At 43.7% G+C, this 27637-nt stretch overlaps 1 protein-coding gene across 1 annotated transcript in view; it reads right to left on the bottom strand.

Moving 5' to 3' along the window:
- The window catches only part of LOC111161913 (ATPase phospholipid transporting 10A (putative)), a 178842-nt gene that overhangs the window by 94641 nt on the left and 56564 nt on the right, over positions 1-27637 (bottom strand). Inside the window, exon 2 of the mRNA XM_022525987.1 lies at positions 5111-5315. Coding sequence (XP_022381695.1) covers positions 5111-5315 — 205 coding nt within the window. The remainder of the gene's footprint in view (positions 1-5110; positions 5316-27637) is intronic.

Below are 27637 nucleotides of genomic sequence, written 5' to 3'. Positions count from 1 at the left end.
GTGTGTGTGTGTGTGTCTGAGAGAGAGAGAGAGAGAGAGAGAGAGAGAAGCAACAGCAAATGCCCAGTGCAAAAGGGAAGGACTGGATGCTGGAGAATCCCCCCATCCATGCCAACTCAGAAGGTGACAGAACCCAGGACTGCCTCCAGCTCTACCCTGATTCAGGAAGCCACAGCAGGCGGTGCCTTGCAAGAACCTCCTGTCTTCACATTTTCTGTTTTTGGTCTATAAAAGGGTGTGATAATCATTACCTCATAAGATTTATATTTTAAAATATGTGAAGTTGTTTTTAAAATGTCTGTGCTACTACAAATGTGAGAAGCATGATGAGGTCTGACACCAAGGGAGCCTGAACAAATTTGAGTTGTTATCCCAAGAGCTTCGTGTGAAACACTGGGGTTCTCTATGACTTCTGGGATAATGCCAATTTGGCTCCCACTTGAAAATTGTATGTTTATTTTGCAGTCCCATGATCTCTTGTTTCTTTTGCCTGAGGCCAGATGGCTAGGTGGTTCAAGGTCCTGGGGTCATTGTCCAGTGTCTGAGGGCTGTATCCTCAGATTCAAGGGTATGGGCCAGCCGTGCATGCTGCCTTCCTGCTTCTAGTCCATGAATCCTGGACAATTTCTGCACCGGGAGTCTGCTGGTAAACAAGCCTGAGTCCTCTAGGTATTAGTCCCATTGCCTTAAATTGTTAGACCCTGCAGCACATGGACCGAGTCCCTCTTTTCTTTTTTTTTTCTCATGGACCAATCTAAGTTATTTATTTAAAACATCTCCTTCCATAAGCAAAGGGTATACTTTTCTGGTCTATGTGCAGAGTCATGGTCCCACCCAGTTCTGTGGTCCCCACTGGGTATAGTACTCCAGGTTCTCCTTATTCATCTTCATAGCTGGTGAGAAGCAGACTCCCCTGAGAGTTATGAAACAGAATATGATCATCATCTCCCCAGGGAAAGGGCTTGGACCCGATGGGCTTGGACCTGATGTGGAGATGGAGTAGGTGACACACTGAGGTCTCTTGTGCTTTCTGTGATTCGACTTCAGGAAGACAGCATGCTCACTCCCTTGCCAGGGAGTACTACAAAGTAGGTGAAGGTCTTCCATGTGCCAGCTGAGCCATCTGCACCCTGGGTGCCACATGGACTGCCCCAGCTGTGCCCTGGACTGGGAAGCCTGGGACTCAGCCCCTACTGCTACTTTGGACCTGAACAGCCTCACTGCCGCCCACTTCCCCCTTTCTTAGCATCCTTCCCTAAGCAAACAAGCCCTTCAGTAAAGGCTTTTAGAAACAGAGCTACTTTTTTTGCCTTGTCAGTAGAGGGCACTGGAGGGATGCTGCAGGAGAAGGGGCTGGTCTTCAGGTGGAAGGGTGCGTGGATTTATTCTTCACTTCCCAGCACCCCCTCCGGGGGTCTCCAAGGCAAGAAACCTGTGGTATGTTTATGTCCAGGACTAGATCTGCCACATCCTTTTTCAGCTTTCAGCTCAAGGTAACCAGAGACCCCAAGGGTATGGACCCTGACCCCAAGGGGGGCTACATCTCCTTGCACCGTCTCCTGGTCCCTTTGCATGTACAGATCTGGTCTCGACAGGCTGGTTGTCTAAAGAGCCACCACTCAGCCTTTGTCCACTGCAGCAGCTGGAACCACAAGAAGAAGGCAGCATTCTTAGAGCCCAGCTAGTGCCTAGTGGTCAGCAGCTGCCCCTGGCACTTCCCAAGTTTCCTGGCTCAACATTTTTCTGTGGATGGCTGACTTCTGGCTGGCACAGCCCCTCAGAAGCTTTTCTACCATCATGTGAGTAATGGCTATGCTCCCAGCCATGAAAACAAGACTCAACCTGGGGTGTCTCTTCCATGGGTAGTATCTAGGTAGGCCCCAGGGCCAGTGACTGCTCTATCAGCGAGGTCTGCGTTCTTGCAAGTCTTTGTTCTCACTTCACAACCCCCATTGGAATTCTTTCCATTAAACTTGCCCTGACTGAATCCTGTGTAATTTCTGCCTCCTCACCAGACCCTCATGTGTACACAGAGTAGCTGTCACATTTCTTCACCCCGGTTTTGCAAATTGCTTCTAATTTAGGTTTTCCTAGGGACCGCCACTTACAACTGACTACTCATCAAAACGGCAGCATAGCGCTTTGTATTGGACAGGACCCAGTTCCTCACGTGTCTGAGATACACTAGCTGACTCCATTCTATGAAAACCCACTTAAATACCGAGAACTAGAATGTTCTTGGTATTGTAATGCTGTAGTCAGAACTCTGGTTTTCCAGCTGTCAGGCTTTTGCTTTTTTTTTTTAATTTTTAAACATTTTAAATTTTTATTTCATATTAACTAATTAATTTTAATTCTACCACAATTAATATAGTGTGCAATATTAGTTTTCCAATTGTCAGGCTTTTAAATGCCAGAAATTTCCTACCTTTATTCTCTGTGGGGCAGTTCTTACATTTCAGAATAATAATGTCTGAATGGGAATTCAGCTACCAGAAAAATATTTTCAGACATTTAGAGAAAATGGGAAAGAAAAGAAAAGAGTGAAAAAAAATTCCACTAATAGGGACAATATGCATGCTTACTGAAGAATTTGGGTGCTGATAAAGAAACTTTTATTTCAAATCAGAATTCCTTTGGTTGTTAATTTTGGCTATTTAGACTAAATTATGGCTCAACTCCATTTACTTCCTCAGGCATTCATGGGGTTTGAAGGAGGGTGACATAGGATGTGTCTGCCTGTAGCCATCCTTAAATAAACATCCAACTTACGAACAGCTCTCTTAGATAAAGCACTACTGAGCTGTTCCAGTTGTTGTTTGGGAAAAAAGTAGGTGGAGGAGGTTTTTAGCTATTACTGGGTTTAGCAACTGAATAAAATTAGAAGATGTGAAACATGGAAGTTACTCTTGAGTAACTCAGGAGCTAGGAGCTACACCTAGGCTTTCTCCATTCCACCAACCCAAACATGTACACTTTGCTCTCCAGTTTTCAAATTTTCACCCACTAAAGATACATAAGTATTCACGCATGTTACAATCATCTTCCAAGCACCCTGGCCACTCTACCAGGAGGGTAACATTCTAGCCTGTGTAGCCACTGCCTCCTTATAACCCAGTATGTGCTCAGATGACAAGAAATGAGCCCGCAGTGCAGCTGCCATACTGATTTCAGGCTTAATTCACACACTGATCTGTAACTGGAATTCTGGGCTCTAGTCTAGAAGACTGAGCAGGCCTGGTTGAGAAAGCCTCGAAGTAAGACCATCCTTAAGAGAACAGGGGACGGGGGTGGCAGTAGACGGTGAGCCCCCATTTATTGCCAAACCCTGGAGCAAAATCAATGCAGAAGTCAGAAACCTCCAGCACTGGGCCTCAAGAGGCCCCTAAATTCCACCACCGATCCTGATCTGGGATGATGACAGCACCCCATTTTTTAAAATTGCTATTTTTAATATTTATGTCAGCTCCGTGTCATTCCAAGAAAGATTTGAGGCAGCTCACAAAAAAACACTTCGCACAAAAGAAGGCTTGAAAAAGAAAAAAAGTAAATGAGTAGTGGCTACAGTTAACAATACTGCACTGTATATTTGGAAGTTGCTAAGTGAGTAAATCTTGAAAGTTCTCATCACAAAAAATGAAAATTATAGCTGTGTGTGCTGATGGATGTTAACTAGACTTACTGTGGTGATCATTTCGCAATATAAACAAATACTGAATCTTTATGTTGTACACCTGAAACTAATATAATACTGTATTCCATTATATCTCAACTTTTTAAAAAGAGTGAAAGAGGAACTTGTGTAAATAAGTGGGAGCAGATGCTGGTAATGACGTCCCAGTGCACTGTAGGTTGGAGGGATGTCAGGCTCAGAAGTCCCTATCAGCTGAAGCAAGGTGGGGAGCTTCAGCTTGTGGAATTCTGTCTACAAGTGTGGAGAGGCATCTTTGATTGTCACAGTGACCAAGGGGGATTACATGTTCACTCATGAGTGGGAGGCAAGGATGCCAGCCCCAAAAGGATCCTGTCTAATAAACATCCCACCCAAAATACTGACAGTGCTCATGATGAGATCCATAAGCGTAAAACAAGCCAACCTTTCCAAAGAAGCCTGTCTGGTCTTGAGTCCAGGGCTGCTGCTTCTATGGGAGCTTATGGAGAGATCTCAGTGACAAAGGAAGAAAATCTCCAATGTATGACATTGATTAACACATATGTGACAGAGGAAGAGACTCCCCAGTGGCATCCTTTCCGAAATGCAGGATCTCATTTCCTTGGGCACTTCTTAAATCCCCTTCAGTACAGGCCAACAGCAAGACTCCCAGGCATGACTGAAATAGGCAGCCTAGGACAGAGGTGGTGTTAGGAGAATAGGGCTCAGGCTAGTCCAACTCCCCTCCGGACACGTCTGATCTCTGACAACTCATTCTACTTTCATTACACCTAGATTTGGACCCCTGCATCCTTTATACAAAACTGCAGGAGTGAGAGTGAACAGAAGGTTAGAAACCCCTGACAGGGTTTGAATTTTCCAGCCACAAGGCTGTTGGTGAGTGCCAGCAGTCAGACACCACACTTCCTTTCCTACTTCTTACTCCACATCAACTGTATATTCTTTTGAGCCGTGGCTGAGGCTCTCTAAAGAAGAATTCAGATACAGAAGATCTGATGCCAAACTCAGAAACACCCTTGAGGAGAAAACATTCCAGAGCTACACTCTCAGAATAGGGCATTGCTTCTGCTGTGTAGCCATTTAGCAAACTAGAACAACAACTAAATAAATGTCAAGAGTCAGCTGGTCATAAATATTCTTTGTAATTTTAAATACTGTTTTGAGAAACTCAGAAATGTACAGTGGAAATCAGAGTTATAAAATTGAGTCCTGTTCCCCACAGTCATAGGCTGGTCATGGGCTCAGGTGGGTCAGGGGTCCTCTCAGACCCTCAGTTCCACACCTATCTACCAGGAAAAGTGGCCTGGCCTGATGAACTGATGGAAGCGGTGAGGCACAGGGGGCAGAGGGCAGGTGCTCTCATGCCTGGAAGTACAGCATGGGACGTACCCTATGGACATGGTGCCCAGGATACCCTGGGAGTATCAGGTCACTTACGAGCTCTGAGAAGCCACGGACCACCTGCCTTCGCTTCAGGTTGGTCTCTCCATCCAGGTTGGCAGTCTCAATGTGGCACAGTCCATCAGGGTCACTGGAGGAGAGCAGCAGAATGTCTGCAGGGATGATCTCATTGCAGCGGAGACGCACAAAATCTCCCACTCGGATTTCTTTCCAGAATCGATTCACATACTGCTTTTCCTCCCTGGTAAAGAAACTGCCATTAACAAGACTGGCAGAAGGTTGATCACACCTGAATCTGTGTGATTGGCACATGCAGCTCATTTTAAAAAATTTCTATTTTTCCAGTATGTTAAAAATTTCCATAATAAAAAGTATTTAAGAAGGATATTCATAAGGACCCCATATAGTATGACTCCATTTACATGAAACACACAGTATAGGTAAATCCATGGACATAGAAGGTAGATCAGTGGTTGCCAGTGACGAGGAGGAAAGGAAATGGGGAGAAACTATTTATTGGGTACAGGTTTCCATTTGATTGAAATGTTCTGGGACTAGGTAGTGGTGGTGGCTGCACAACATTGTAAAAGCACTAAATGGCTCTGAATTATACACTTTCAAATGGTTAAAATGTCCACTCCTAGATATCTACCCCAAAGAATTAAAAGCAAGGACTGATAAAGAGTTTTGTACATCCATCTTCATAGAAGCACTAGTCATCATAGCCAAATGAGGGAAACAACAACAAATGAGCCGATAAGTAAAATGTCATATAAAGCTATCCTGGGATATTATTCAGCTGTGAAAAGAAAGGGAATTCTCACACGTGCTACAACATAGATGAATCTTGAGGACATTTTGCTAAGTAGAATATTGTATGAATGCACCGTTATGAAGTACCTACAACAGCCAAATTCAGAAACAGTAGAACCTGCCTACATCTCACATCCAACAGTTACTACTAACGAATACTTAGATGAAAACAGTATTTGTAGATTTCTTCTTTAGATTTTTTCTACTCTAAAAATATAGGCCAATTAATCCTACAAAGGGTATTTTAAGAGTTCCTTCAAGGCAGTTTTGTCCATTTTTACAAGTAAGTACAGAAACATGACTATCTCAACACGATATGCTATAAAGAAATTTCAGCAAGAAATCTTTTGGGTTATAGTGTTAAGGGGGAAACAAAACAACACCAAAACACATTTCACTTTAACCATCGCCTACTGTTTCCTGCCCAATAAAATGCCTCTCCTTGCTTGAGCTCCCAGAGAATCTGAATTCAGACATCAAGTCCAGATCTCAAGGTAGACCAAGGCAGTCACATCTAAATGACTTCTGAACTTTGGAAGAAGTATTGAGAGTTTTACACATCTATTTAATTCCACACTGTGGATTTGAGGAAACCCAAGGCAAATGTCCAGGAACTCCTAGCCATCAGTTGCCCCAGATGGGAAGAAACAAGTATCCCCTTCCATTTTAAGCCTCTGCTTTCTTGTTCTAATTCAAGACCACCAAACGAATGACATGCAATGCACAGCTTGGCACCATAAAATAAGACCAACAGAGACAAATCAGGTATAGCTCTGTACTCAAAATAATACAAGGCAAGACCAAAACACTGGATAGCAACCTTTGGGGACGGTAGAATCAAGCCCTCAAAGTGAGCAAAAATATTCTTCCTGGGCCAACACAACACTCCCCACAAGGCCAGGGTGTTCAAGACTTCTTCAAGAGTTGTGATAAGGTCCCATTAGCCTCCAACTCGAGGTCAGCTGGCCCTGAGATAAGGCACAGAACTGTCAGTCACCTGAGCCTCCTGCTGGCTCAACACCAGTCTGACCTCTTCCCTGTGGACAGATAGCCTTGCTGTGTGACAGATGAAACAACATTTTAAAAATGTTCCCATTTCCTTTTCTAAAGGTCAAATCTTGGGACACCTGGGTGGCTCAGTTGGTTAAAGGTCAAATCTTGACTTTATGATCACTGCAAGCATCAGCTGCTTAGCCCCTCTTCCTTATCATGACCATTTGTTGAGTCCCACAGAAAGTATGGAGAAATCTGAAAAAGCCAATCCTCTTCCAGAAGAAAGTTTCCAAAAGCTCAGTCACCATGTAGTCAATAAAGAGAGTAGCATGCACTCAGAGTGAGCGGACAGCCTTCGTTTGTGACAGGAGTTGCCAGGAGACGGTGGTCCCAGACTTGCCCTGGGACAAGCACAGGAAGGTGAGGACAAGGAGAAGAGCAGAACTGTCTGTGTTCAGTTTATCTTAACTACATTCCATTTATAGAACTCATCGAACATGAAATCAGTTTCCTTCTGCCTTGGAATCTTAAAACATTAGCTTGCCCACTCCATCGGAGCGCTGTTTTTAAAAAGTAACTTACTTTGATGGTGGCCTTGAGCCCCACGGCACCCCTTACAGCCCCCAGTGAGCCTGCAGACTGCAACACTGGGTCAGGAGATCCCTGCTGACAGTCCGGGTGAGAGGACCCACGTGAGCCATGGGAAGCAAAGGAAGCAGGAGCTCAGCGGCTCCAGGATGCCTGAGTGCTGGCTTCTGTGAAAAGACCCTGCAGCTCACAGGAAGTCCAGCAGCAGTATGGGTCCTTGAAAACCCACACCTGGGAGTCATCTGTGAAAGGAGAGCCGCATGATGGAACCCCTTCGACACACCAACAGACCAAAGATTCTCCATCATAGCCCCAGAGTCCCATAGACAATTTCCAGCCGGAACAACCTAGCTGAGTCTGGACCCAACACCAACCCCTGCAATGTCCCTGCTACTTTTCTCTTATCTTTATCATATAATATTATATGTTAAATATATCATCTATACTGTACATATACTGTATTATATATTCACATATATATGTATATGTATTACATATTACATATGACACATACGTTATATACGAGAGGCCCTTTTTCTCATGAGGAGGGTATAACACTTATTTTTTCCCAGCAAATGTATTTGGATACAGGGTCTTAAGTTGAAATGAGGTCACAGGGCATGGTGCTAATCCAGTATGACTGATGACCTTTTTTTTTTTTTTTAAGATTTTATTTTTATTTATTTGTCAGAGAGAGAGAGAGAACAAGCAGGGGGAGCAGCAGGCAGAGGGAGAAGCAGTCTCCCTGCCAAGTAAGGAGACCAATGCAGGACTCGGATCATGACCTGAGCTGAAGGCAGCCGCTTAACAGACTGAGCCACCCAGGCATTCCTACTGATGCCCTTAGAAGAGGAGACACCAGGGATGTGTGCACAGAGAGGAAAGGCTATGTGTGATCACAGAGAGAAGACAACCATCTGAAAGCCAAAGAGAAAGGCCTCAAGAGAAACTAATCCTGCCAGCATCATGATCTGGGACTTGTAGACTCCAAAACTGAGAGACAATCGACTTGTTTAAGCCACTTGGTCTGTGGTGCATTGTTATGGTTGCCTGAGCAGACCCACATCTAGTAACTGCAATTCCCATGACTCTTGCTGGAAGGACTGGATCCCAGGCCACCGTGACAGAGAAGGAGGGGCAGCAGAGGAAGCAGGTAGTGGAGGGCATTGCGCCAAGGGATTTATCCATAGGCATGTGTCCCACGCTTCCCCACACGTCTGTGCACAGGAAAACACTGCAGAGAAGACAGAAATAAATCTCTCTGACACAATTCTATGTAACACTCACCTCCTAATCACACTCTTCTTTAGGCTTTTCTACACAGCAGGTAAACGATTTAGAACTGCCTTCTATTTCCTCAGGTCAGTATGGACACAGCTCAGGGTGGATAGAATGTGTGACCCCTCCCTCTCCATGGCAAAAATCTCAGGAGTGCACAGTGCCCTGTGGCCTTCCTGCCAACTCCAACCCCAACCAGGCCGAGGCCGGCCTCCTCCAGGAACCTAGTACTCTCCTGAGATACATGGCTTATATTTTTTTACAGTGGCAAGGTTTGACATCTCTAAGTCCTCAATACTCTTGATTCCTTCACAGCAATTAGGAAGTAGTACTATTTAATTTTTTTCCACAGAATGTTTCTCCTAAGGACAGGTGCCAGCCATCCCATGTGCCAACAGGATTCTGAGATGGCCCCAATATCCCCAGCTCAGTCCTGGTGTACACACCCCTGCCAGTCCCCCTGAGTGACGCAGGGACTATGAATGTGGTGGAAATCATTCCTGCTGATGTAACTAGGGTGACCAATCAGCAGACTGTGAGCCAGTCAACAGAGAGACCATCTGGGTGGATCTGACAGAGCCACAGGAGTCCCATAAATCTGACCCTAAGGCCAGAGACAGGAAGTCAGATGCTGAAAGTGGCCACATGGCCAGGCTGAGAGCACGTGGTCTCAGTCCTACCTACTGGAGCTGAATTATACCAAGATTCTACAAGAGCCTGGAAGAGGACCCAAGCCTCAGACAAGACCACAGCCCCAGCCTACACCTCAACTGTAGCTTGGTGAGACTTTGGGCAGAGGACCCAGCCAACCCAGGCCTGCACCCCTGACGCCCAGAAACTAAGTTAATACATCTGCATTCCTCTTTTTGACAAACAAAATCCCATTAGTTTCACGTGTACATCATGGTGATTCAATATTTTTATACAATACAAAATGATCCCCATGATAAGTGTAATTACCATCTGTCACCACAGAAAGTTATTACAGTATTATTGACTATATTCCCTATGCTGTACATTACATACCCACGACCTATTTCTTTTATAACAGGAAGTTTGTACCTTTTAATCCTCTTCACTGATTTCTCCTGCCACCCAACCCCGCCCCACTCTGGTAACCAACGGTTTATTCTCTGTAACTATGAATCTGTTTCTGGTTTCTGTTTTGTTTTGTTTGTTCATTTGTTTTGTTCTTTAGATTCCACATTTAAGTGAGATCATACAGTATTTGTCTTTCTCTGACTTGTTAATTTAGCATAATACCCTCTAGGTCCATCCACGTTGTTGCAACATTGTTTTTAATTGCTGAGATTGCAAGGATTTGTTGCATAGCAATAAAGAATTAATATGAACCATTTCCATCTTCCACATAGCAGGCACTAGACGCTTCTCCTCCTGGCAGCTCAATCTTCTACAATGTAACAAACTAAAGATTCTACCTGCAGTTACGCAGTTTTATAACCTGCATACTTAAGGAAAAAACTACTTCACAAGAAAGGAATGTGGAGCAAGACTGGTTAAAATCCAAACGCCCACAAAGTGGAAGCCCATCAGAGGGTATGAGTAACATATTAAAATGTGGGGAAACCCTGGGGTGCCTGGGTGGCTCAGCTGGTTGAGCATCTGATTCTTGATTTTGGCTCAGGTCATAATCTCTGTTCTCAGACGGATCAAGCCCCTAGAATCTCTGTTCTCAGATGGATCAAGCCCACATCAGGCTGCGTGCTCAGCGGGGAATCAGCCTGAGGTTCTCTCTCTCTTTCTGCCCCTTCCCCCACTCACCCGTTTTCTCTCTCTCTAAAATAAATCAGTAAAATCTTTAAAATGTGGGGAAACCCTGAAAATGTGCAGTCTTGAAATAGTGGCTATAAATAATTACAAACATGGCACATGATTGCACCACAGGAATGACAACTGGCTCTTCTAATTAGCGCAAATCCCTGCTCATAATTCCTGAAAGGTCTGAATTCAGACGGCTGAACGAAGATTTCAAAGGTCATAAGTGAAAAAAGTATGATTCTTTTGAAATGAGGGCAAAAAGGGGGAGGTAGATTGATAAAGATGTCTTATATTTAAAAGAACCACATAAGAAACCATAGACAAAAGAGAGTCTTAAAAAGTCCTGGCACTGTTTTTGTTTTTTGTTTTTGTTTGTTTTCTGGGTTTTTTTTGTTTTGTTTTGTTTTGTTTTCCGCACCGACCACCTCACTTTGGGGCCTGCTGTTTCCTCAGCTAAACAGTGAGAATGTTACATAGATGATTTTGAAAATCTGTTCTGAGGCTAATGTGAGCCTTTTGAGTATAATAGAGCTCCTCTTCTGGGAAAATCTATTACTAACATTTTATAATTAGTCGTGCTGAGCTTTGCAGTTCTCATCTGACCCTTTTTTTTTTGTTCAAAACAACACAATGAGGGGTGAAAGAATAAGGAAACATGAGGATGACAAATGACCAATTTTATTTAAAGACAAGGAGTCTTTGTTTTAATAAAATTAGAATAAAATTTTAAGATCCCTTAATTGATCATTTTTGGTTATTTAATGTTTAGACTGAGTTAAACTATTTATTTGTACAAGTTAGGTTTTTAAGGTTCTTTAGTAAATAATTCCTTAAGAGGAGGTAGCTGACTTACAGAATTTACAGGAATTACTTTGAGTAGCTGAAAGCATGTTTTCCCTGGGGATCTCTATTACTTTTACAGAGCTCTTCTTCATGAATACAGATTCAGGATATACTGTTTAAAACACCTTGTTAAGGTTTTATTTTTTGAAAGCATCAGAATCTTCACCCATTGCAGCCTCACTGACCCCTGACCCCTCCAGTGTTTAAGGTGTCTCTGCCATGGTTCAGGGTTTTCAATGATGTATTTATAAATCTCTCCAATGTAGTAAAGGCGGATCTATTTCATAAAACCAAACAAACTTTGATCAAGTTAAAAAAAAAAAAGGCTTTGCAAAAAATGAAGGAATCATACTTTCACCTTTAATACGTTGTTTTCCAGGAGATTTTCATTTAGGTTTACAGGCTATAATTTTCCCTAACAGTAACAGAGCTTTTTTTTTTTTTTTTTAAGGTGACAACAGATTCTGAATTTGCCACAACCAGTCAACATCCTTGGTGACCCACAGCCACTCCTTGTACAAGGACAGTCACAACAATAATTGGATCATCACTGATCTCCAACCTAGTCTCTGAATTTATGAATGAACTCATTCTGTTTTATTTAAGAGTTTTCCCAGGCTGCAGAAAGAGGCAAACTCACTGCTGGTTCCACACACAAGTTACTCCTCATGTCATGTAATACGACATGATCATTCAAGTTCTGTGACACTGTAATCAACACAGAGTAGCAGTGGCTGTTCAGGACCACGCTGCCCACAGAACACGGGGCCACGTGCCTGGAGCTGCCACCTGCCAGCTTCCAGGGCATCTTACAGTTGGGGATGCTTGCCTCTTCTATTTTTGGTATTTGACAAGATGAATGAAAAGTTCAAAATGCTTGTAACATATGTAAACATTCAATTTTCTTACCCTTACATTATCTAACAACTTCCTATGGCCATATATTATTGTATACGTTCCCATGTTGTAAAAATGTCAGTTTTAATTCATTGGCAAATTATTTTCACAACAACACATGGGAACCCCACTCCTGCCCTCCCACCATTCACCACACCCACACCCTGCCCGCCTGCTGGAATGGGGGTGGACAGGGTAACAGAGGCACATCTCACTTGCCCCTCATGCTTTTTCTTCTCCTTTAAAAGTGTCTCTCCTCGGGGGCGCCTGGGTGGCTCAGTGGGTTAAAGCCTCTGCCTTCGGCTCAGGTTGTGATCTCAGGGTCCTGGGATCGAGCCCCACATCGGGCTCTCTGCTCAGCCGGGAGCCTGCTTCCCTCTCTCTCTCTGCCTGCCTCTCTGCCTACTTGTGATCTCTCTCTCTCTCTGTCAAATGAATAAAATCTTTAAAAGAAAAAGAAAAAAAAAAGTGTCTCTCCTCTAACAAGAGTAATCCACAAAGGAATACCTTGGGTAGGGATGAGCAAGAAAGAAAGAAAGAAAAAGAAGAGATGCAAGGTTGTGGGTTTTTTTTGTTTGTTTATTTTTAAGGTTTGAGCACTACAGTTTTTAAGTACAATTTAATGCCGAAAGGAAGAGCACTTGTTTTGGTTAGGGAATTGGTCTAGGGATTCCTAGACAAGGGGATATCTGGATTTAGATCCTCGAGGATGAAAAGAATCTTCTTCCTTTTTTTTTTCTTCTTTTTTAAGTTTTTAAAACTTGAGAGAGAGAGAGAGAGAGAGAGAGTACAAATTGGGGGGACAGGCAGAGGGACAAGCAGACTCCCTGCTGAGTGTAGAACATGACATGGGACTGATAGCTGGGCTGGATCCCAGAACCCTGAGATCATGACCTGAGCCAAAGTCAGACACTTAACTGACTGAGCCATTCAGGTACCCCAGGGATGAACAGAATCTTAGCCTAAGCCATACCCCATCTTACCTCAAGAGAACTACTTACACAAAAGGGTGGAATTTAGGCAGAGACTAGAAAGGCAGTACCCAAATCAAAGATAAGGCAGAGTTGAATCAAAAGATGGATCAAAAGAGATCATGAGGGAAGCCTGGGTGGCTCAGTGGGTTAAGCATCTGCCTTTGGCTCAGATCATGATCTCAGGATCCTGGAATCGAGCCCCACATTGGTCTCTCCGCTCAGCAGGAGTCTGCTTCTCCCTATCACTCTCCCTATCACTCTCCCTATGTGCTCTCTCTCTCTCTCTCTCACTATCTCTCTTTCAAATAAATAAGTAAAAATCTTCAGAAAAAAGAAAGAGATCATGAGATTCAGAAATAAAAATAGGAAGAAAAGATGGGCATGGAAGTTTGACTATATAATCAATGTGACTGGACACCCACTGTGAATGATTAGATGAAAATGGGCATGTGATAAACAGACATTTCTCCAAAGAAGATATAAAATGACCAACAGACACATGAAAAAATGTCCAACATCACTCAGCATCAGGGAAATACAAATCAAAACCACAATGAGATACCACCTCACACCAGTGAGAATGACTAAAATTAACAAGTCAGAAAACAACAAATATTGGCAAGGATGCAGAGAAAGGAGTTGCAACCACTCTGGAAAACAGTATGAGTTTCCTCAAAAAGTTGAAAATAGATACACTACCAGCAATTTGCACTACTGGGTATTTACCCCAAAGATACAAATGTAGTGATCCAAAGCCATAAAATACGGCTATGCTCTAAAAACCCCAATGTTTAGAGCAGCAATGTCCACAGTAGCCAAACTATGGAAAGAGTCCAGATGTCAGCCCTCCCACAGATAAAGGGATAAAGAAGATCTGGCATATATATACACAATGGTATATTACTCAGCCATCAAAAAAATGAAACCTTGCCATTTATAACAACATGGATGGAACCAGAGGGTGTCATGCTAAGCAAAATAAGTCAGAGAAAGACAAACATGGTAAGATTTCACTCATATGTGGAATTTAAGAAACAAAACAGATGAACATAGGGGAAGGGAGGGAAAAATAAAATAAGACAAAATCAAGAGGAGGACAAACCATAAAAGTCTCTTAATCATAGGAAACAAATTAAGGGTTCCTGGAAAGGTGGTGGTGAGGGACGGAATAACTGGGTGATGGACATTAAGGAAGGCACGTGATGTAATGAGCACTGAGTATTATATAAGACTGATGAATCACTGAGCTCTACCTCTGAAACTAATAATAAGCTATATGTTAATTGAATATAAATGAATGAATGAATGAATTGGCATGTATAGCTAGAATGTGGATGTTACTGACCTTAGCCAGAAGTGGGTCCACTATGGGAAGGAACAGAGTCCAATTGTGATCTCTTTGACAGCTTCAAAGACAAAGGCAAATAAAGATAGGAACTTGGAGCTCATAACATGGAGGTGACCAGTCCCCTACTGTAGATACCATCACTGAAAGTACCAGAGATATCACCTTCTATTATCTTTTTTTTTTTTTTACACCTTCTACTATCTTCATAGAAGGAAACAGTGATGAGGGTTGAAAATGGGGACCATGAGGGGTAGGTAAGTGAGGAGTTAGGGAAGCCAGAATGGTAGCTGGACAGGAATCCAGAGTGCCATGCCTTCCATTGCCATATTTTCATTTTTTTTTAAAAGGCAACGTTTTGGCACAGACCTGAAATGGCATATCCACTAAGATCAAAGGTCGCCTTTCCAAACAGTCCTGGTACTTTGTCACCGTTCAGACTTATTCACCACTGGAGCACATTTCATGCGAAGCTCAAGTGAGAGTTCAGTCTTTGGAAAGACTAAGAGATGTTGTCTAGAAATGGACCTCCTGTCTTAGGACAAGGCTTTCAGCCAACGCCAGTTAGAGGTCTAGACACCAAACCCTGTCAGTTTTGAGCCATCATTATCTTAATAATAACAAAAGAACAATAAATACAACTTCCCTCAACACCACTCATTATGAACCAGGAAATGTGTAGAGCGTTTTATATCCTTTATCTCAGTGAGTCCTCACATAATCCTAACATTATATTCCCATTTACAGATATAGAAACAGAGGTGGAATGACCTACCCAAAGTCACAAGCCAGGAAAACAGACAAAGGACCAGGGACCGTGAATCCTCCCAGACACCTGGTTTTGAAAGCACATCTGATCTGGTGGCTTAAAAGAGGAACAACTAAAACTCCTAAAGGAGGTGACTGGTGAAAACTTTGCAAAATTCCAAGCCAAAAACCTGTATTTTTTTCCTTTTAAATTATGCAGCCCAGATACCAATGTGGTCTGAAAATAAAATACAGCTAGGCTTGAATAAGAGTGGAAAGGCAGACAGTTCCAGGGCCATGCAGTGTTTGACACAGACACAGAATAACAAATCTCCGTCCATTTCCTAAACACCTGCCTATTTGCAAACAACCAGAACAGCCATGGTTAGAAATCACAAAATTGTGGTCTCTGCTACAAACTGGGAAGTGCGCCCTAAATGGGCCTTGGCAGATTGAGAGATGAGCTCGTCACTAACTGAGACCACTTGTGGCCAAGAGCCTCTGAGCTTTGGCACCCTGAAGGACACCACCCACCTTGGGCCTCTGACTGGGGAGACCCCTCCGGGACTGAAGGGCAGTTGGTGGGTTGTCACTGAGGCAGGAGAACAGTTTTTTCACACGGCGTCAGGATGACCTGATGGCTTTGACAAGTGCTCCCAACTTGGGTTGGGCACATGTGGCCCTGTGGGAGACAAGGCTCAGACCAAACTGCTCATCTTCAAATACAGCAGCTCCCCTAGCACAGGCATCTTACAGGTCACTTCTGTGCAAAGCTGCTCCACCCTTTCCTGAAAACTCCCTCCCCCAGAGAATATCTATAAACAATCTAAGCAGCTAGCTCTGGAATGATCAATAAAGACAGATGATGTCTCACGTCTGGCTAGTGCTCCCACTGAGGCTTAGAAGCCCCAACACAGGGACCTTCTTGCCAAGTTAATGACTCACCTTCTACTAAGAGGTGCAGGGGAAAGAGAGGGCTTGGGGTTCCGGAGCCTGAACTTCAGCACCTCAGGTTCCGGTCTATAAACGGGAAGTCTGTCTTCCCACAGAAACTGTTCACACCTAACCCCCAGCAGCCTTCATTCTGGTCCCACAGGCTTTCTGCTCCCCAGGGACCTCTGAAAATAGGCCACAGTCTCTATTTTGACATCACTTTCCTGGTTTTTTTTTTTTTTTTTGGCATGATTTTTTCCTACTATTATTTTTGAAGCAAGTGTCTGATTTTGACTAATAAAATCAGAAATTCTACAAGTGACCAACAAGTTAAACCTTACATTTGATTCATGGTTTGGACTTACAGCGAGAGCTGCTGTTTTGTTTTCTTAACTTAGAAGGTATAGTTATTCACAGCAGTTAAGGGAAACAGAGTACCCAGATGGGTAGAAACATATTGAAAATTATATTACATGCTTAACATCATTCTATACTGTTTCATTGGCACAGAGCAATTAATCCCTGTAAAAAGAAAGTTCTTTTCTAAACATCAAATTGATTTTGGCATGTCAGCTTGTCACACACATTTCCTGTTGGTAAAACATTCCATGGTGGAGACAGGCATGTTGCAACTAAAGTTGTGTTTCATTTACTAAACCAACAAAACAAGAATTGGTAGAAATTTCTGGAAGCTTTGTGTCTTACAGACAAGAGAGGTGAATGTATCATCTTCTCTTGAATAGTTCAAGGTTGAACTTCAAGGTTCAAAGGTAAAGTATCTAGAAAGGTCTACAGAACACACCTTTAAGAAAAAAGGAAGACCACAGAATGAACTGAACATGTCAACCAACTAGACTGAAGCCTCCCCAGCCTGGGCAGGATTTAGAACTCCCGGGGCCTAGGAAAGGGAGAGCTGCACAACACATTTTAAGCAAACAGAATGAAGGAGAAACAAGGACACAGCGAGGCAAGCCCTAAATGGGAGGTTCACAGCAAGAGATCCAAGAACCTCGTAGAATAATCATCAGTGCCAAGCCCTAATGCCTTGGGGATAAAAAAATCCTTCATGGAATTTATTTTTCACATTGTAAACAAATGAAGGCATGTGTGCAGAACACAGAGAGAGAGACAGAGACGGGAAATTCTCACAGCACTTTAAAAAGATCCATTGAGACTCTAAAATTACCCCAAATTCAATAAACCCTCATTACACAACAGGCAGAAGTAGAGAGTCCAAAATGAGAGACAGTGGCTTTAAAGCAGGAGTTCTCAACCTCAGCACAAACGGTATTTGGGCCAGATAATTCTTTATCACAGAGGGCTGGCCATCTCACTTTGCAGCAACCCTGGTCTCCACCCAAGAAATGGCAGCAATGTCTCTCCCCACAAGCTGTCACAGCCAGATATGGCTCCAGATGTTGCCAAATGCCTCCTGGGGGATGAAATCATCCCAGGTTGAGAAGCATTGCTTCGAAGCACCTGGGACAAACATTCTGGAAATGGATTATTAAGTAAATATTTACAGGCCCAACATATTTTAAAAATCATATACATGAGAACTCAGCACTAAAACAGAAATGGCAAAATCTGCTGCAGGAACTTGACCCAAATATGTTGTGCAACATCCAGAATATGTCTTCTTTCTACCCTAAATTGAAACATCTGCTCCTCTGGTGAGACACATTAATGGCTTCTGAAAGTCAGAGGCAGTGAGAGAAGATACTTGGGAATGATTTTTCTGCAGTGAATCTTGTGATAGCAAAGTTACCAAAAGTACGGTAGTTTAACCCATATGCATCAAAGGTATTTTCTGAAAATACATTTATTATCTTATTCCAGATATCTCCTAAAAGCTACATTTACAGTAAGAAATGCTCCAGATATGTGTAGAAGCACATGTGTGCATGGAGGAGACTGCACAAATGAGTCAAGATGAAGAAAAATATTGACGCCTTTGAGATAAAGTCAGAAAGTGCTGAAGGCTGCCCTCACAGAACTCTCCCATATAAAAAGGACCTCAGGCTTCTTTAGAATGAAGATGAGAGAGAAGCATTTTCTCAGCCTACATTGTACCATGCTGGGACCACACAATTATTTGCTACAATGCAATACTGCCTATCCAGAAGAAACAGTTTTTCCTAGGAAATGTACTAGCTTGTGACTGCAAAATGATACCTTAAAACAAGATCACTTAGAAACCCCCTGGTGAGTTTCAACATAAAACTTTTTTTTTTTTTTTTTTTGACAAATCATTTCTACTGCAGTCTTTCCTGAATTTCATGGGACATTCCCAAAATAGCTCCATAGACATCAAGACCAAGGGATCAGATTAATCATCTCAATAATAACACTATTACTGCTATTCGAGCACATAATAAACACTTCGAGCACATAATAAACACTTCGGGGACACTTTAAGTTGTCAAGGTAATGTCTTCTACGTTAATTCACTTGTTGGTATGATATTTTCACAAAATGGGCAGAAGTAATATGATACACATTCTTGCAGGCAATGCCCTAAAGCTGAGAGAGGTCCTGTGTTTTTAATAATTTTTCCGAAAAGGTTGCAACAATTCACATTTCTCCACTGGTATCTAAGAGTACCAGCCCCCTTACTTCTGTAAGCAATCGCTGCTTCTTTCTCTCTTCAAAATCTCCCTGCCAGTTTGATAGGCAGGACAGGACACTTTAGCTTCCTATCTGCATCTCCCTGACTCTCAGGCCAACTGACTTGTTCTTCTGGGAACTGACGCCTATGTTCGCCTCATTTTTTCCTATTGTATTTTTTGCTTCCTTCTTGACAACTTCATTGTGAGAAATTTCATGTTAAAAATATTAATCTCTTTTCTGTTTTCTGCCTTGAAAACATTTTATTCTCTCAAGAATTATGGTTTTATAATGTTTATTTTGTGGCATATTTTGTCATAGAACAGTTAAAATTTTTATTTAGTTAAATACACCTGGCCTTTCTAGGCCTGGCTAAGAAAGTCTCCTGTGCCCCTGGTCTGTAACTGTAGCTTCCTTCTTTTTTCTTTTTTTTTTTGGGGGGGGGGGGCAATGGGGAAGAGTACAGCGTTCTCTTCATATTTCAATGTTCAGACCAACTGATACTCATTGTTATAAGGCACAGCCAAAAGGTCCAATGTTGTTTCCTCCACATAGCCGATTGTATAAACACTATTTATTAAATAATCGTTTTCCCAAGGAACTTAAATAGCTACTTTAAAATTCTCACAGACAATATCATTTACTGGAAGGTTTATCTACCATGTTCAGGCAATCAGCTTGTCATTTTTCATGTCCACTGTGGTACCACTGGTTAGATGGCACAGTATATATCAGATCACAGTAATTGTGATTACTGTGCCCCTCTCTGGACAAAAGAAGCCCCAGGGCAGCCGGCCCAGCAACTGGCGTGACTGCGGGTTGGGTTCCTGTCCTTACTCTGCAGGGCACCTGTGAGCCATGTACACTTTATGCTGTAGCCCTGGTTCTGCTAACTGGTACAAAGTCCTTTCTTCGTCTTTTAAAACATGTCTTGGCTACCCTGAAGCATTATACACTTTTAATCAGTTTTATTCAATTCCAAGAGAGCCTTCTAGGCAGAATCGTACCACACACAGGCATATTCTTGGGAGAACTGGGATTATAACAGCATTCACTCTCCCACCCAGGGACCCTGGAAGCTTTTCATTGCCTAGTGCTTGCTGACATCCTTCAGAAAGGTACTACACTTTTCTTCAGGAAGGGTCTGAGCCTTTCTTTTTAAATTTATTCTGAGGTATTTTACAGTTTTTGTTCCTATTTTCACTAGCTGATCGTCCCCACTTCCCTTCGTGGTATGCTCAGTGCCTTCAATTACTGTGAGCAGTTCTTCTTTGTGTGGCTACAAGTCTCCCCACCCTTCTGCTGGATTTCTCTTGTTCAGACCATCTTCCTCTCTCTGGTAGCCAGGCCCTTTTGGTGGAATGGTTACCATACTTGGTTAGCACACCTTGGTTCTGCTCTGCTTTCTAAAGTGATGGCAGGTCCCCTCCTGTGGAAGGTGAAGTAGCTCCCCAGCTCAGTGGGGTTCCTTCACCCAGCCCTCCCTGGCAATCTCTTCCAGTCCCAAGAGCAAGAAAGATACCAGGGACCAGGGCATTTGGTTACCCTTGTATGCACTGACAGTCACCTTCCTCACTGAAGGGAAAAGACTTCTGTCAGCCCAGGTGTTTTCCAAGATACTCTGCTCTGTGGGGACCTACCTCAGGACTCTCCCATGGTGTTCTCCCGTGCTCGCAGCCCATAGTGGGGAAGCTACACCAGTGCTCCCCAGGACCCAGATGGACTCAAGACTGCTCCAGATGCAAGGAGACATAGGCCCCAGGGGTTTGCGAGGTTGTAGGGGGAAAGGGTTTGTATGCAGGCCACCATTTCCCCAGAGTCCCCTGCTTCCTCTGAATCAGAATTTGAAGGGGAAAAGGTTTCATTGATGACAAGATCCCTCCTTCTCATTTGATATTCTGAAGGGACTAAAAACCAGAGAAGCAGAAGAGTTTTCTTAATGGCCATGACATACTGGGTGTGTGTAGCCCAAACTGTCTCTCAGTGCAACTCTGGGAAGTCTTCCTGAGGCTTACTGAATGGCCTTTACCTCCAGATCAGTCCCTGACCCACACAACCCTGGGTTTCTCCCTCCTACACAGAACTAGAAATCAGGCAAGCAACTTTTCTCTATATTAAGCATTTCTAAGAGAATCAGTATAATAACATTTCTCCAAAACATATTACAAATGTCCTTCAATTATGACAGGCCACAAAGCATAGTCCGTGAAAGACCTCAAAATAAGCACTGCTCTACTTGGGGACATACCTCCTTGAACAGAAGGAATATAAAGTATAGATCGAACTAGGCTATGATGATATAATGTTTATAATTATGTTATGTTTATAATGTTCTCAGGATTGTGAGATCGAGCTCTGCATTGGGCTCCATGCTAGGCATGGAGCCTGCTTGGGATTCTCTCTCTCCCTCTGCCCCTTCCCCTCGACTCCATGCCCCAAGCAAGCTCACTCATGCTTTCTCTCTCTCTCTCAAAAACAAACAAACAAAACAAAACAAAACAAAAAAGAACTCAATTGAGAAAGAAACAAAACAAAACATTTCTCTTCTCTTCTTTGGAAAATTGAGCAGGATACAAATGGTTACATACAAAGTGCCTTCTGTCACTTCACAAATACACAAAGATAAGAAGCATGTCCCTCTGAGGAACTGCATCAGCCAGGAGTTTACCACCAATCAGAACCAAATCAGTCGTACACCTGAGCCCACCCCACAAGGCAGATGACTGTCACACAGGTCCACAACTGGGAAAGATCTACGCCAACCTCTTATCTCTGGTCTAATTTGAACATGGAATTGTAAATATTGACGACTTTGGGCCTTTGCTTCAGTCTACAGAGATAAGGAATAACAGACTCTTCCCTCAATCCACCCTAGTGATTTGGGATTGAAAGGAATTGTGAACAAGAACAAAATATCATTTTTTTTTAAGAACAAAATATCATTGTAATGCTTTTGGACTTCTGCTTATGTCTTTAAGAATCCAAATGCCACTGAATTAGATTTATGATTTTGGCTTCAGCAGTGTGCTGTTATCCATATCGCTCCTGTTATTAGTAGTATGTATTTTCCTGAATTGCACCAGATAAGAACTAAAATTACTGCCTAAAAATATTTCTGCAGAAATTTTATTCCTTAACCCTGGAGTCATGTGTCATGAAATCCCCTGGGAAAAATGTGACCTGTGCAAAGTTTGTTTTACACCAACAAATATGAGCCCAGCACCGCTATACATCCTTCCTCTACACTGCCATGGTTCTGTCATGACCCAGGATGCACACGCACAGCAGTGCCCAGATACCTGAAGCTCCCACAGCGGGGTGCTGGCTAGGGAGTTTAAGAGGTATCTCTGTTGGTGCACAAATTCAGTGCCAAGAGTCATCAGAGAGCAGTCATCCTCTTTCATAATGTGGCATCTTTCCACTGGGGGATGTAATAGATCCATCCACAGGTAATCCCATGCCAAGCAGACATCCTGGGAATGGTCTGGACAGGTGTTCTCCGTCTGCAACTTGCCTGGTATTCCCCTGGGATGGGCCAACTGGACTGCAGGACAACAAATCCCTGGGCAGAGGACAGGAGTAACAATAATTTGAACGTCCCTCTCCCTCTTTCAGCAGCTTCGGGAACTTTAATAAGTTGGATATGTTATTTTTCCAAAGAAAGAATTCACAAACCACAGACCTTTGTGTATAGGACTCCTCAGTGGCAAGACAAAAGGTTCTGACCCCAGCCCCCTCCACTCCTTCTCCTATCGCCCCCTTCCCCTCCTCCACTCTGTGGGCAAGGAGGGGTGCCTGAGGATAGCACATGGTGGCTCCCTGCTCCCTCATCCCTGTCTTCCCTGGATGCCTTCCAGGACTCTGCTCCCTTGAACTCAAGTCTATCTCTGACTTCTCTATTTTGGGCTACTTTTTTTTTTTTTTTTTTTTCCTTTTAAATCACAAACTCAGTCCTGATGGAGATGGGATGCCTTCTGAAGAGTGGGCAAGTTTTCAGGCCCCCTCCAGCGGGGACGGCCCCCAGAATGGGCAGTCCCACAGCTGCTGATGCTCCCCCTTCCCTGGGGCCGGGCTGAGCCTCTTCTCCACTCTGAGCCAGGGAAAGGACAGAGACCACAGCACAGACCAGAGGCACCACCCTGATTTCACCCTTAGCCAAGGTTCCACATCCTCCAGGAAAGTACATGGAATTAGGCAGGACACGAGTCACACAGAGAGACCATGCTCACCATAGTAAAAACTTTTCTGACAACACAGCTAAATTTAAGACTTCTGTGACTATTACAAAAGGGGTCTTAAGCTTCTTCAAAACTTAACCCTTGCATGGATTCTTAAGGCAACAAAGCTGGGATATGGACTTTGTTGATGGCCAAGAAAGAACCTCATATGTCTCCCATCTGCCTTCTGCCTTTAATGTGTTGTTATTACCTCCTAGCACCTCTGACATCTGACACTCTTCTGGTGATGACAGTCCTATTCTAGTTGGGAGAACCAGACTCCACAGCCAACTAAATCAAAGTATCTTGGAGGCAAATAAGTGTTCTTGAGGTGCCAAGTGCAGCCTGCGTTTTGTGATTCAAAAGCCTGGATTTGAAGCTAGGGCGGCTCCCATCCCTGAGGCCAGGACTGAGGCCTGCAGTCCCCTGCTGCCAGAACAGCTCCAACAGACACCCTCCAAGGCCCAGGAAACACTGTCGTGCAGGTCACTTGTCACAGAAAAGGGGCCAAGCACCACACTTTCACACGGATGACAGAATGTACATGTGAAATCACAATGACTCTTGGAACGTGTCTGGTAGGGGAAGGATTAAGAGCACCTAGCACAACCTGTCTCTGGACACCCTAGCAAATGACCAAGGACACATCAGAAGGCACCACAGAAGAAGATTCAAATCCACAAGAGAAAAACCAGGCTCTTTTCTCTTTCCTGTAAAGCGCCAGATTCCAATCCAGTGAAACAGCTTCCAGGTCTCCACTGCTGGAGTCGACTGGTTGATGCGCAAACAATGAGCAAAAAACCCAAACTCTCTCCAGACCATGGGAGCAAAACCCGATTGTGTGGGAGCTGCCTGAACAGTCTAGTCAGCCGTCCCCTTCCCCCCTCCTCAGAAATGCACATGGTGCCACCAACACATGGACAAGCCAGATAAAGCGAGCCCACCTGGAGTCCCCAGTAATGCAAACTCAGCCTCATTTAGTGGGGAAAGGCCTGTCCGGCAGCCCACTCTGGAACAGGCCCTCGGGCTTCCCACCCATCCTAATGAAATCCACTTTAGTTCAAACACCAATACCCAGAGTCTTGGAGTTAGGCATCTCTTTCTTATTGTTTTTTTCTTCAGTTTTAGTACCAGTATTTCAACAACACCAGAGACTGTGCTTTCACAGAGGTAAAAATCTGTGCATTTAATATATTCTTGGTGTTAGAGTAACTAGCTGACTTTGCTATTCTTATGTTATACTGTATTAGAGCTTCAGCTGTAGGCCAAGGGTTGGTGAGTCACTCTGGGTGAAGGGAAATATGTTTCCTTTTAGGAAACTAACTTGAAGACAAGAAAACCCTTTGGATGACAGTGCACAGTGTCCCCAGGAACATGGGGCTGTATTAGGGGATTATCCCACCTGTGCTCACCCACGTGCTATCATATATAGACTAGGATTTGAGGAGGCTACTCAGCCAGCAGCTCCCCAGCCCCCAAGGCAGGAGCCCAGGCGTGGTGGATGGGGGTGTCTGGGTGACTCTCAGCCGCACCTGGGCACACAACACAAGGCAAGTGAGCTGAGGAGTCCAGGGCATAGCCAGTCATGTCTCTTAAGCCTCAGCAGCCCTGTTAAGTAAGGACATTGTGGGTGGCGGGGAGTGGGTTTGACAGCATCGTCGGTGGTGGAGAGTGGGTGTGTAATGTGCGTAAGCATAATGTCCGTAATGTGAGCAGCACTGAGCTCGGCTCTGTACTCAGGGCTGTCAGGAATGCATCTCAGGTGCAAGATTTTGGTGGAAGGTGCAAGTAATCAGCCTTGAAATGCTGATTCTTATTCATGTCCTAGGCAGCCGACATCTGGATTTCAATTTGCTCATTTTGGTAAAATCATTCCATCTGTCATTGAATACCTTGCTTTAAGGAAAAATACACAGCCCAGCTTTATAAAGTACCTGGTCCTGACACCACTGCAAATAAGGCTTATCTGGCCAGCTGTCCTTTCCCACCAATTAGCAGGAAGGGCAACACCGTCCACCTTGGGGAATCCCCCACACTAATCTCTGATCCCTAAGGTGTCTGCCAGAACACAAAAGCCACTGTAGTGACAAATCTCCTATGTTAGGGATTCATCACTGATCCATCCATCACTGATAACTGATCCAGGCCGGTGAGCAGCTAGCCACCTACCCTAGGCCAAAGGCTCGCAGTATTCCAAAGGGAAGGATCTCATCTACATGTTTACGTCAACACAGGGAATACGCACACCACATGACGAGGCCACGCGGCCTACTTAGGTTCAGTACCACATACAAAGCCATCTTTGTTCACCAGAGAGACTTTTTAAATTATTTTCCTGTTTTAAGTCAGTAAAACGTTGCTTTGGGGCCAAGACATTATTTGGAACTCTCTGTCTGGATGCTTTTCTTCTTAGAACAGAACAGAAATTGGGCAAAGTGCACTGTGGAAACACTGGCGTATGCCCATCCCCATAGTACAGACTGTGTTGTCTTAACATTGCGAACACAGAATTGGGCTTTCCTCTTTGAAAACTGAGATGAACACAGTGATCAATGTCAAGGCAGATTCTCCCAGTCCTGAGAAGCTCTCTCCTTGCAACCTAGGGCTATATGGACAGTCTACTGAGTCATGTCAATAATCTTAGGAACCTGTTTCCTAGGGCTGCTCTAACAGATTGCCACAAACTCAATAGTTTAAAACCATACAGATTTACTATCTTATAGTTCTGGAAGTCAGAATCCCAATATAGGTCTCACTGAGCTAAAATCAAGGGATTAGCAGGGCTATGTCCCTTTCTGGAGATTCCAGGGGAGAATCTGTTTCCTTGCCTCCTCCAGTTTCTAAGAGGCTGCCCACATTCCTTGGCTCATGGCCTCTTCTTCCATCTTCAAAGCCAACAGTGGAGGCCAAGTCTTTCCTACTGAGTGACCATCTTTCTGGTTCTCTCTCTCATTCTTTCTTCTACCTTATGGACTTCTGTGATTATATTGGGCTTACCTAGAAAATCCAAAAGAATCTCCTTATTTTAAGGCTATGAGAGTTTAGCCACTTCAATTCTACTTTGCCATAGAACCTAAAATATTCACAGGTTTTGAGGATTAGATGATAGACATATTTTGGGAGGCCATTATGTTGCCTGAAATAAATCATAAGCCAAAATTTGGTACATAAAACTGCATTGTACATATGCGGAGAGTGTGGGTAATATTCAGTAGGGCATGCCATTTTAGGGATTTCACCCAGAACTCAGTTTCTACCTGGTGCCCACATGACCAAGGGAACTTTGTGAGGTGGGATAATTCCTGATAAGGCAAAGCCAGGTCTCAAGAATACATCTACATCTGACCTCCTGGACACAGCAATCTCAGGAGTCTGAAGGGAAGCAAATCGTTAGTAAGAACACAGTTAGGTAGTAACACTGTAGGCCACACTAGTTTCCTTCCCTCCCAGTCTACCATGTTGCCCCCTCTGACACCTGACTTACACTTTACCATCTAGGCTCCTTTCTCTCATCCATTCGTGTAAAGGTCTGTTGGCTCTGCAGGGCACATGCTGGGTGCTAAGGACACCCGAGGTGCTAAGCAAGGTGGGCCTGCCCACGTCCCCTTCCGTCTGGGCATCTGTACATTTCCTCTGCTTCCTGGCCACAAGGACTGTGTCTCTAGAGCAATCCACCCACTATATCAAGGGTTCTTCCAAGAATCAAAATAAGCATTCTGAATTTCTCTGTCTTTGTGAGCCCCTATGAACCAGGGTTTAGTCCCAGTGTAGCTGGCTTTATCCTCAGGCAGGCTAAATCTAGTCCCCATTCACAAACGCCTTTGTCACCAGCACCTGTTCCATAAGGATATACATTCTTAAAACTCCAAAGCATGTTGCCTTCCTGTTGGTACTGGCAAGATAGCTCACAGTAGACACGCCAGCAGGTGAACAGAATAGTGGATTCAGAAAACCGGAGACTGAAGCTCACTCAGCTCTGACCACTCAGGGCAGCTCCCAAACCTCATAGGCCTTGGCTTCTTGGCACATGGGATGGGAGCAGCAGCTCTCCTCCCAGACTCAGGCACCAGCTACAAGCTGCTGGTCTGTCTTTACAGTGCTCTGCCCCCAAGACACATGAGTGTGTATGTGTGTGTATATCTATATTATGGGCTGTGTGTGTAACACATGCACACGCAGTTACACACAGATAAAGGATAATTAACAGAGAGGCAAGAAAATAGAGCAGAAAGTGCATGAGACCTAAAATAAACAGCAAGTTCAAGTTCATCTCTGCTATCCACTGTGTACATGTGCCTGGATACACCATCCAACTTCTGGGAACGTGAGCATCAAGTCATCTTATCTGTAAAATAAGGCTAATGATGCAAAGCAAATTGCCTCTCAGACCTGTTCTTGAGAATCAAATCAGAATTTTCATAGCACACATTAGGTATTTGTTGAATATTTAATATTCAAATAAATAGTTCTTGAATAGTTGAATAAATAAATGTGAAATTTCTTCTAAAAGTATAAAACATTACAGAAATATTAGGAATTTTTAGTATTG

Source organism: Enhydra lutris, unplaced genomic scaffold (assembly GCF_002288905.1).
Source record: "Enhydra lutris kenyoni isolate GAN:26980312 unplaced genomic scaffold, ASM228890v2 scaffoldscaffold87, whole genome shotgun sequence".
Lineage (NCBI taxonomy): Eukaryota > Metazoa > Chordata > Mammalia > Carnivora > Mustelidae > Enhydra > Enhydra lutris.
The sequence above is the reverse complement of the archived record's forward strand: the minus strand, read 5'-3'. Positions and strand labels throughout refer to the sequence as shown.